The sequence below is a fragment of the Melanaphis sacchari genome, unplaced genomic scaffold (assembly GCF_002803265.2).
Source record: "Melanaphis sacchari strain LSU unplaced genomic scaffold, SCAv2.0 Contig0_pilon_pilon, whole genome shotgun sequence".
In the NCBI taxonomy this organism is placed as follows: Eukaryota; Metazoa; Arthropoda; class Insecta; order Hemiptera; family Aphididae; genus Melanaphis; species Melanaphis sacchari.
Genome location: NW_020270366.1, coordinates 19,351,257 through 19,364,340, shown reverse-complemented (window position 1 = coordinate 19,364,340; position 13,084 = coordinate 19,351,257). Strand labels below are relative to the sequence as shown.

The 13,084-nt window shown below is 31.4% G+C and overlaps 1 protein-coding gene across 1 annotated transcript; it reads left to right on the top strand.

Moving 5' to 3' along the window:
• The first annotated feature begins 4,948 nt into the window (after positions 1–4,948).
• Positions 4,949–12,594, top strand: LOC112604210 (flocculation protein FLO11-like). The gene is made up of 2 exons (XM_025353144.1): positions 4,949–5,230; positions 9,272–12,594. The coding sequence occupies exon 2, from the start codon at positions 9,278–9,280 to the stop codon at positions 12,383–12,385; it is 3,108 nt and encodes a 1,035-aa protein (XP_025208929.1). The 5' UTR covers positions 4,949–5,230; positions 9,272–9,277; the 3' UTR covers positions 12,386–12,594.
• The last annotated feature ends 490 nt before the right edge of the window (positions 12,595–13,084 follow it).

The window sequence follows — 13,084 nt, the reverse complement described above, 5'->3', positions numbered from 1 at the left end:
TTATTATTATTATTATTATTATTAGTGGTTTTTTACCTAATGGAATTTCGATTTAGTTACTTATTTTATACCTATATATGGACGTCATTGGGTCACGGGTCGTTGGGGTGCGTTTTTTTTTTATGCACTGTTCAGCCTTACAGGTATACGAGTATAGTGCATAAACCATAGAGTATATTATATATCATTAATTATTATGATTTATGACGTATTGGGTTTTATTTTCAGAATATAAACCTGCAGTGCAATTAAAATTATCATTATAGATTTTATACCTATGGTGCAAACTGCAGACCTTTATAGTCTCTTTAATGTTATATTATCGCTATATTTGATCACCAAAATGTTTTCTTTCCAATTTAAACAAGATTCAAACCTTCTTATTAAAGAAAAAAGTTAGAAAAGAAAGTATTGAAATAGCATAATCATTGAGCATAATTTATAATATTAAGTACCATGTCACATATTATATTATTATATATGCTGTACAGTGTATTTAATACCATAGTGTAGTTAACAGTATTCTATAAAAATAATTAAAATAGGCTATTGTAATATACTTTCTTATCAAAATATGATCTATTTTAAATTTAAAAAAAATATTGTAGATATTTATATAATATAATAGGCATATCATAAATCGGTAATGATAAACGATTTCAAAATTATTAACATACAATACAGTATAAGTACATAACAAAGTATTATAAAATAATACAATACATCTAATCGAAAAAACAATATTTTTAGAAAAATATTCGCTTAAGTATTTGGCATTTGCTAAGTTTTAATGTGTACATAAGTCATTAACCTTAAAGTCAATCATGTCACAAAAAGATTCAGTGGCCTTAGCATCTTTTTATAGTAAACATAAAAAGAAAAAGAGTATACAATTAATGATAATAATGGTCTCTTCTAATTAATATAAGCTTAGGTAAACAATTTAAAAAATATGATCATTTTAGAATAAAAATATATACATAACATAAGTATATAAGTGTGTACTTATTTTGTTGTTAATATTTTATTTTTAATAACAAGAGATCTTTAGCTATATTTCATTTTTAATTTGCATTATATATGACTTAAGTCCGTATAACTACTTAATCCTAGGTACATCCTATATTATATAATCTACATTTTTTATATATATATATTTTTTTTTTAAACGTCTATAATTACATAAAATATTTATTTAAAAAGTGTTTTACGGAAATTTCAAAATGTCTAAATGTTCTACTTTGATACATAGATTTCATATTACTTCTTTTGTGAAAAAAATAAGTGCTTGCTAATTTTCTTAAAAAGAAAAAAATCACTAAAATCAACAGTAAACATATCTTTTTTTCGTTAAAAAATGTTATTTATTCATTTGTAAATGAGGTTTGTCATGAATATTTTTTTTAGAACACGATGATTCATTACTTTCAGTTTTATAACGACAATATACCACTGACACAGTCATACAGTATGCACATGTGTCATGTACGAACAGCGAAATATGTATATCCGGGTTTTTCATTGAGAAATATATCCGTCTATGTTAAATATTATCAAAAACATCTTCTCCGTGTAATATCCTATTTTAATATTTGAGCAATTATTTAAATTGTTTTTATATTCTCTTTCAGCCTACTTAACTTAATAATTATTTCACTAAAAAAAAAAGTCATAGTAAATTATATACTATAATTTCTTAAGAAAAAAAACATTATCTTGAAAGTGGGAGTTAAAAACATTTTAACTTGCACAGAAGTAATGTATTGTTAAATATGATAAGTGATAGATAATTAATGTTTTAGTCTACTTAACAGGAATTTACTATTTAAAAAAAATTGAATATGGCCTAAATGAAAATGAAAATATCATATTCGAAAATACTATTATTATAATTACATAGCCAGATAAATAAAGATTAAATAGAGATTCCGGTGTCATATCAGAAGAAGAAAATTATGAATTTAGTTTTTTTTTTTTTATATGAGCTAGATAAGAAAGGTATCTTTTTATAGTTATGTATTTTTCACTTTTATAATAATTATATGTAACTGTGAGTTTTATTATTTTTGTACAATGTACGACGTACATCTATTAATATGAATATTAGAAAAAGATTAATAATCATTGATAATATGACGAGGAATATTACAACCGCAGGATAGCATAGCTTATTAAAACCATTCATGATATACATGTTGTATATTATTAACATTATTTTTTAATTAAAAAAAAAAATATTTTATTCGTATCCTATAAATAATTCTTGTTTTTACTCTACTCAAAAATGATGAAAAAAAATATTAAATAAAACCGGACGAACTATCAAAAACCGCAAGTCCTTCGAATAATATAGGTAGATCGTAGATATATCATCGGTTCGACCAGAATTAAAAGATGGGAGAAATGGAAACATTCCCGTTAAACATATATGCATATACGTATAATAATATAAGCTATAGTCTAATAAAGAATCCTGATTTGATGTTTTTTTTTTTTGGCGGTCCATGTAAAACACGTAACAGGTACTGTTATTCGGTTGAGTGTAATACAAATATTAAATCATATGGATATAGATAAGTAAAAAGTACGGTTATCTTGTAAAAATAAGATATTTTTGTGGAATCGGAAAAAAATTTAGTCGTTATATCACAATACACGTCCATCATCACACAACGCGAAGAAAAATAATTAGCCTATATTCTATAGAGTCTATAGTAACTGTCTAGTGTCACTTGCCGTTCAGCCTATCTATGTAATTACAATAATATGCATAAATAATTATAATATAATGCGTGTATACATTTAATTTATATATAATATAAAAGGTACCTACCAATATTATTATTATCTATTTTATGCTTCAATATATCATTTAGTTTCCGGGCTTGCGTCAGATGTATAATTCGTGAAAATAAAATATCAAAATACAATTAATATTCGTTTTTTTTTTTTTTTAATGTATCTAATAATTATACTTAATTAATGATAATAACGATATTTTACGGTTTTATTTACATGTTACATAATATTTTGTTACAATAAACTTCTTTTACAAGATATAGTCCTTTGATTTCAATAAAAATATAGTACTAAAAGTTTTAAATTATGTTAAACGGTATTTATCACAGCAGAGAAACGGTAAAAATTACTTTTTTTTCATAGAATTTCTCGATCATACATCAGCTGATTATATATATATATATACATACATGTGTGTGTGTGTGTGTGTGTATTATATATATATATTGTGAAAATACACAAAACCCGACTGGTGCATAATATCACCTATAACCTATATGTATATATTTTGTTATAACGGACGAACGTCAACATTCGCCCTGTATGGATATTACAGATATACGTATATATATATATATATATATATATACATATACATATTATAAACACGATGCGATATATTATAATATTATGATAATGATACAGGCAGGTACGACCGCGTCGGCAAGTGAGGTGGTAGAAAAATAATAAAAACCAGACCACAAGTCGGACACATAAAATCGGCGGCCTCCGACGGGCGACCGAATAATAACTGTACCTATATCATCATCGTAAGACGCGCGGGCGGCGGGTCCGGTTGTCGGCGGACGCAGCGGTGCGGTGGTATCGCGCGATCGCATTCTTTCGTCGGGTAGCCCCGCCGCTGCCACCTCATTCTCCAACACGAAAACATCTCTCTGGATAATATAATATAATAAAAATATGTGTGCGGTTGCTGCAACACCTATCCGACACCGTAAATATCTCACGGCAGGATGATAATTATGTACACCGGCCTAAATATTATTACGCTCGTGCAATTGTTTTAGTACCCACAGGAGTGAGCACGGGATGTGCAGGACGTGCGCTTACTACGCTTTGTGCGCTGGGGCAAACACTTTTTTTTAGAACTCGTGGTATGGACAAAGTTCCAAAACAACTACACTCTTTAGGAAAAAAAAATAATAACAGAATTTACGGTACGATCTATATTGCGTTCATCGATCGTGTGACGAGAATAATAAGAAATTATATCCTTTTCAACAGATGCGTCTTCACAAAAACATGTTTTAATTTTTCGGCGTGAAAAAAAAAACATTGAAAACCCTATTATTTATCTCCTAATTAAATAACAAGCAGTGACAATACAAACGACTATCATAAATATTTCATAAAGCGGCAGATACGAGCAATAAACATGTTTTAGAGACACTTATATTTTTGCAGGGAACACGTTTACCCTGCGACCAAAGTCTATGCTCCGTTTTAACTTCAAGAGATGAAATAATAGAAGTCTGGCGTCTGGGTGCGCTTAGTAAACAGTTGGTACATACATAAAAAGTCCTGTAATGGAGGAAGCTGTTCTCTGCTAGTTTGTTGTCTCATCAAATATAATCAGTACATTGTATTTATCTTTATTCAGCGTACATATTAACCAGGTACTGATTTACAGCGTAATCTAAATCCGAATATGATGCTCGACCTGTATACAGTAGACGATAAATAAAAATCGAAAAAAATCTCCTCGTATTTATCGTACAGTGTACGTTATACGACCATTTTTTAATTTTTATTATGAATTCGTATTATTTACTACCTGCAGACACCGGTACTCAGCCAAAGAAATAAAAACGGTTCGTCTGGCGCGATCGTTAAATTGAATCTAACAACAACAGCAACAGCTACAATGATAATAAATAATTGTGTTAAATTACATTCACACCCTACGCGTGTCTCCGCCTCTCGGCCGAATAGTTGTATCGTTAAGCAATACAATAATATTAAGTCTCTGTAGATTTTTCATTTTTACAACAATTTATCCATTTATTTTATTGGCTGTTGATAAACCCGACAAAGCAAAACGAAATCTATCCATGAACATTTTTTTTCGGACATTACATCGGACCACGACGACTACCTGCGCCGCGGTGGCAGTGTTAGACGTCGCGCGGCAGTCTTCTTCTCCCCGGTCACCGGTGTGCAGCTCGCGCCCGTCAGCCACACGGTTGTAATAATCGCTCCGCGGCCGTCGGACGCAGAGCACTAGTCAATTCCGCCGCCGCCACTTAATGTCGTTGTTTGTCACATAACTTCCGTACGGATGCCATATAGCTACGAACAAACACATATTTATACATCATTAACCAGCGGTTATAGCGATCGCCCACAATACAAAAATACGTGCGATCTATACTAACGGGACGATCGATCGGTCGATTTAAAAATAACAATCGTGAGTACCACTATATATAATATGTATATATTATAATAAAATTTAATATCGTTTAAATATGTCATTCATTCGAAATATTAAGTAAAAATATAATAATAACAATAATATAATAATATGCGTCTCGTTGTTATTGTGTTTTGCGATTTGGGACTGATAGTTCAAGCTCTTGACCGAACAACACATTACATACAAATATCATCAGGATGCCTATTTTATCGCTTGTCTTAATCGACTTAATGCTACAACGTTCAGAATTCTTATTTATTACTAATGTTATTATTGTCGCTATAACCAATAGAATATATACTTAGGTAGATACCAATTTAAATACTACCTAATACCTGTAATAAATTAATTTCTTCTCGCATAAACTGCACATGATACAAATTTTTAAAAAGGATCAGAATATTTTTTCTCAATATAATGATTTAACATTTAATATTAAAATATTTCAACGATTTTCTGAATCAAGTTTTTTTTATATATATATAAATATAATACATAGATAATGTGTTAAAATTTAATAACAATATAAACTGAAAATTGTTCTTCACACTTTTTCTATTGTTATTATTACAATATATCCATTTTTCTTATTTTGGTTTTTTATTAAAATAAAATTCATATTAAAAAAATCTGTTTTTTATTTTTTATTATTATTTACTCTTATTCTTATACATACGAGTATATAATCGAAGGTTTTTGACCTGAAAATAATTTGTCCAATTCCATCCGGTTTTCATGTCCAATACTTAACCACCGGAAAATTACCGGTCTTAGTTTGTATTCAATTTTTTTGATCATCAATATATACATAAATTAGTTTTATTTACATTTTTTTAATTATTAATCTAAAAGAATTTTCACAGATATCCAATGCTAATTTATTTAAATAGTTTTCAACTTAATTGTAATATTAAACATACGTACAGTTTTAGCGATTTTATGTGGACAGGTGCAAATAAGTCACCTAAAAACTTAACATAACGTGACGAATAAATTTATTAACAAAAAATGTGGATATCCCATAATTGCAGAATTTATTGTAAACCCGATAGATGACTATTAGGAGTTTTTATATAAACAAATTTTAAAAAATAAACACAAATATTTATTTTGATGTAGATAAATTGCAATATATTTTATAAAAATAAAATTTAAACAAATTGTTAAGTATGAATTTTACAGAAATAATCGAAATATGACAATTCACAATAATTATACAATAATACGGTATAAATGTATTAAAGATAATAAAAATCGCTAAAATCTATTTCAATCCGTTATTAATTTATGCATTGATTGCTTTTAAGTTATATCTAGTATTTATACAAATTAATAAAATAACAATATTATTAATGCATTTTATCATAATAGTTGACTTTTAAATAAAAGACATCTACTAATGTCTTATTACCACATTCATAGTATTATAAAAATTATATACTAACAAATATACACTTAGTTATTCAGAAATAGAATATTTAAGAAAAATTTTCTGAATATTTAATATATTACACTACTATGGTAAAAAATTATCACAACAATAGTACGTAAAGTGAGATTAAATTTACTTTGATCACAACTAATTGGATAATTTCTCGTATTAGAGCGAGATTAGAAAATGTAAGTATAAAAAGTCTTCTTTTACGTTGTTTATATCTATGGTTTTATTCATTACGATAAATTCTTATACTTCATAAGAATGTGGATTTCGATAATAATAATATTAAAAAGTAATCTAGTTATTCCAAGCAAAACTTAAGAATAGAAACCGAATAAGGAAGAAAGTGATTGTGGAAATACACACATTTCTCGCATAAAATATATATTTTTATGCTGACTCTAGCTTCGAGGACATAATTCTATTAAAACCGATTATTATCATAAAAATTCGAAATTTTCAACATGAAACTTATTTTGTAATTTCAAATTTTGAAATGGAATAAATAATATGACACAATTCATCATATCTCCATCATTCTAATAATTTTCAATATTTTAAAGTAAAAATGAAAAAAAAAATATGTAGAATTAGAAATAAAATGAATTTTTGATGATAAATAGATATTAGACATGTAATAATGATGTCAATATTAGCTACTATGAAATATAAGTGCACATTTCCAATTTAGTGTTACTACGATTTCACCATTGATTTTAGGATAAAATGATGCATTGTAAATTTAACGCTTGCTGCGTGGAATAAAATGTGAAAAAACGAATTCAAAAGTCGATTATTACTGTGCTATTTTAATTGTAACGACAACACAACAATACGCCTCGACCAAGAGAACAATAACAATAATGCATACGTCAAAATTCGAACAAATGCAGCGTTTCGAGATCCTATTCGTCAAAATAGTTAACAGTTTCGCCGTTTGCGTTTCCCCGCTCTTCCGTATAAGACTTAAACGCTCGCAAAGATGTAATACGCATATGAGTGACTTTCGTTTGAAACTGAGGAAAAAAATCAATCTATTTTAAATATTATGAATAATACAATAATATAATGATATGATTTTAATTGGTTTCGGTTGGGTCGTTAAAAAGTGGGCCAAAAAAAAAGTGTAGTTCAATAGACGCGTATTGAGGACAATAATAAATTGATGTATATATATAGACTGAAAGGTAGGTAGGTAGGTGGTATTAGGTATATTACACGAGTAGGCAGTGTGTTTGGTCGGTCGAATGAATATGTTATCCACTTATCGCCACACAAAGTTATAGATGTAGTATGTACGTATATAACATACGTGTATAACATACACCCAACTACTTGTACGTATACAAAAAATATCTGATATATTATAATGCGTGTACCCTGGTTATTAATAATCCGTAACCCTAACCTACACACGTCGTTTCGTCCCGATTATAACCGTACATACTAAAATAATACGATATGAATGTATGATTATGTATATATTATATTATACACACGGCTCTGCTGCATTTCCGTGTAACAGGTTTTTGTAGCACACTCGTTATGTCGAGGCGCCTACCTATTTAGTAAATATTATAGTATATCGTAGACGCCGTCTCGGGTTTCCGGTCGTTCGCAGACACCGCAATAACCGAACTAAATAATAAAACATAATAATTCAATAATACTGATTTCATTGACTTCAAGTAGAAATACACGCATGACAAATTTTTCGTATGTTTTAAAACTATTTTACAAGAATTTTATGACTATGTATTTTCTTACCCGCCAATGGTCGTAATTAAATAACCGGCGACAATACGTGCAATGTACGCGTATAGGTATACGAGATTTCGATAGAGTATGGAACCCATAATTTAGCCTACGATTTGTAAATATGAAAGATTACACCAAAACTTTAATTACTATGTACGCTTATACGTATAGTATATTACAATCTATACCTACACTCTATAGAGATGGTATCGTCGGCAATGCTATTCCGAAGGCAAAATGTTACATAGACTTACATATTTTATTTTCAAACCGTGGACTTTCGCATACTTTAACAAAATAACAGTACTTAGATATTAAGCACAAATAAATATGTATGAAATAGAAATATACAGTATATCGATAGACGGTAGATAGGTAAGGTTATTGGGTGAAAAAAAAAATGTATTGTACGAACTACGAAGTGAAATTACGTTTATTTCTAAATATTTTCTGTGCCATTTAGATATGTTAACGAGTACACTTATATTGTCATAGGTATTCAAAAAGAAAGTTGTGACAATATATGTATACTATAAGGTATAATATATTATTATGTACGCGCGGCACATATGTAGGTAAACGAACGTGCGTTCTCTTTATGGTCAAGGTCGTGCGTGATTGACGGTCACGTCGTTTCTTTGTTTGTTTTGTTGTGTGATTAAAAAATAATAATAATAATAATAATGACAGTAAATTAATAAATAATCAGTGTTTACCGATTACTGTTCTACCAAAACAGGTACCTATAAATTATTCTCAATCTAATATAATTTTTCAAAATCAGCTGTTTACTCCATTTTTTCAGTTGCAAAGAAATTTATGATCCGTTCTGTTTTCAGTTTAAAATGGAAGGGTGGCGGCGTCTGAAGTTGATGTGCGGTGTCTTGGTGTTATTATTCGCTGCGTGTTCGGCCCGGCCACAAGATACCGCCGCCGTCGCAGCCACCGTCAAAGAAGTGCCGCAGAGACCTATGACCTTGACCAATGGCTACCATCCATCATCATTTCCGTTCAATAATGGCGAACCATTCGTCGTTGATCCCAACTCAGCTTCCATTGATTTCAACACTAGACCACCCCCAAGCGTGGCTCAAAGGTCCGATGACTATTATGATTACGATGCTACAAAGTTAGAAGAAGTGCCGTTCGACTACAAAGGCGATCCAATTGACAGGAAGGACGTAGCAGGCCCAAGTCTGCTGCCTAGGCCCAATGATATTGCACCCACTAAAAACAAGCAGACGGATATCTATCAGTTCTTGAACCTACCCGTTAAGTACAGCTCTAGTGATCGGTTTCCACTCATGTCTAGCTCATACGCCAACACAAAAATCCAAGGGTCCGGGGGGTCGTCACCATCGTCACCACTCAGCAATCACAAGATGCCATCCACTTCAACTCAAACGCCAACCACAGTAACTTCACCCACCACTACTACTACATCGTGGTACAATACCATCAAGTTGACTACCACCAGACCTACCACTGCCCCAACTCGCGCCCCGACGACTACCACCACTCCGGTCCCAGTTCCGCAGCAAGAGGAATATGAATACGATTACGATTACCCTCACCCACAAGAACCGACGTCACACCATGATACCACTACCACACAAGCGGCTATTAGTCCCACGACCACTACTTCCACCACCACCACTACCACCACCACCACCACCACGAAACCGACAACAGCCGTTCATCTTAACAATTCACCAATACCGTCAGCGTCGTTCTTTATTACTCCCGAACGGTCCACTGCTGCCACGACCGTATCATCGTCTTCAACCACAACATCATCAGCTCCGATTACCTCGACGGTCGTCAACAGAACTACGGGAGCTGTACAGGTAACTACTGTCAGACCAGAAATAGATTCCAAACTAGACGGAACATCATTTGCTGATTACGACGACACGATTAAACCAGCGGAAAAACCACATTCACAAGAGATGTATGGTCAACACTTCAAACCTTTAAACGAAAACTATCAGTTTGGCGACAAACCGTATCCATTAATCACTAACAGCAAAGTGCCTATGACGTTCACCGCTCACGTATCGTCTGGTATATCGTTGAACCAACCAAAAGAACACTTGTCGAGTATCAAACCATCCCCAGCACCGGTGTCGGAAGAATCGGTATACTCATCTAGGCCTCTGCGCCCAGAAAATATAGTAGATACAGTTAAAACGGAGGAAACTGCTGTATATGAAAATTCGAGAGTGACGTTTAATAACGGAAAGCTTGACCTTCCGATAAGTTCAGAACTGGCACCGACATATTCAAAATCTAAACCACCAAAATCGAATGGAACTCCTGATCAGTTTGAGACAGCTTACTACAAAGTCAGACCAGATAATTATAATACACAACAGCTTCCCAGTACGGTTTCAAACCGACCTATGAATCCATTAATCCAAAGTCGCCCTTATCAACCAGAGCCGCCTGTAATAAAATCTTCCCAGGACATACCTAGAAAACCGGTGAATACAGAACTTCAAATGTCTCAAGGACGGCCGCCACCATATCCGGTACAACCGGATGTGTATGTCAAAAGTAAACCTCAATACACTCCTCCTCAGAGCCAACCAGATACATCTAAGTTTAAACCTCCCAAACATGTGATAAACCATTTCATAAAAACTCAGCCGAACGAAGACAACAAAAGCTATGCACTTCAAACTTCTTTTTCGATTGGTATGGATGGAGAACGGACAGATACGCGTCCAACACAAGGCATCGGGCAAGTTTTAATGGTTGAAGATGGTTCTTCTGAAACTATTGTTAACCATACGATACCGACAAAAACCAAAGCGACTACGTCAATTCCACTCGTTCCTCCGCCAAGACCAATTCAAAAACAACAACCGTATCCACGGCCTCAATGGGAGAACGTACCAAAACAACCAACATATTATCCACCTCCGAAACGCGATGGTGCCATACCTCCACCACAAAGACCAAATTTACCCAATATCTTACCTCAATTCAGACCAAACGCCAGAGTTGATACACCACCAACGGTACCTCAATCGCACTCCGCGACCATTGAAAGGGTTCAAATTCCAATAGATCATTTAAGACCTCCACCCCTTCCAAAACCTCAATTTTTAAAAGTAGACAGAAATGATGATAATGTTGATGAAGAAATTCTAAATATACCAGAAAAAGAAACAAGAATTTTGCAGAAACCCGGACCACAACCAGCTAAAGTGACTACTTTACAAATGATCCAACACGGAACTCCGACAAAATTACGAGACGATAACAAAGAAAATCCTGTGCATATTATTTATGCGGCAAACACTCCAACAAAGCCATCTGAAAAAATAATAGATGATTCCGTAATACTAGATGTAAATGACAGATCTGATGTTCCAATATTAAAAACTAAAACTACTATTATCAAGCCTACAAAAATGGACTTCCCATACCAAATCGTTAAACCGGATGAAAATCAAAACGGATCTTCGTTGGAATACAATGCATACAGTCCGACCAAATTGGATACAATCAAACCAAGTATTGATCAAGAACTAGTACCAAACCTTCAAGATTATGTTCCAATCGTAACTCGTGATTCTACTTCGAACATTGCGGTTTCACAAAAACCAATTACAGCTACGTTAAAAACGTCAGAAGATAATCATAAGACAGTTGATGAAGGTCACAAACCACAATTACAAAATTTTCAAATACCCTTCCAGCCAAGTTTAAAATTACCTGAAAATAATAGTGGATGGTCGGTTGTAAGAAAATCACAAATTGATAACGCTTCAGAGAGAACATATGAAACTAGTGATGTAGTTGGGTCTACAGAGAAGTTCGATCCAGATAATTTTAAACCGCAATTAGTTGGAGGTTTTATGCCAATAAGTCCTCCTTCAGAAGATGCGAAAGAAAAAAAAACAGCTGAACAATCTGAAAGGGCAAAAAGATATATAACAGATTAAAATAATATTTTATATTTATAACATTTACAAATCCGTTGCAATAAAGTATTGAAAATACTCAAATACATGAATTACATAAATAAACATTTCATAGACCCATAACTAACATATTCTAAAATGATCACTCTGCAAGTGAATATTTATTTATTTATTTATGTATATAATGTATAGATAAAAGTAGATACATAGACTAAAGTAAAAATATAAGACCAAACAGTATTTAACTAATTGTACAATTTAAATTACTTAAAAATAAGTACATAATATGTACCTAACATTAGTATGTGCATGAAAAATACTTAAGTACATATTGAATTATAACATAACTTCACATTAAACGATCAACTAAAAATGTGCTTGCCCAATAAGTCAAATGTTTACATTAATTTAATATAATTATTCATCAACAATATTTATTTATAAAATATTTCCTAAATATTGTAAAAACCATGTATAATGTATATGTATATATATTTTTATTTTTATTTTACAAAAATATTGTAGACATCCTAAATGACAAATAATGAAATTAAGCTCAATAATTATACTATTTTATTTTTTATATAATTTAATAATACTAAGAATTAATTATAAGCTATAATGCTAAGTATTATATATTATATTATTGTATTACCTATAACTTAGAATAATTTTATGATTTATACACAAATTGTTTTATACATTTTATTTATTTTAATT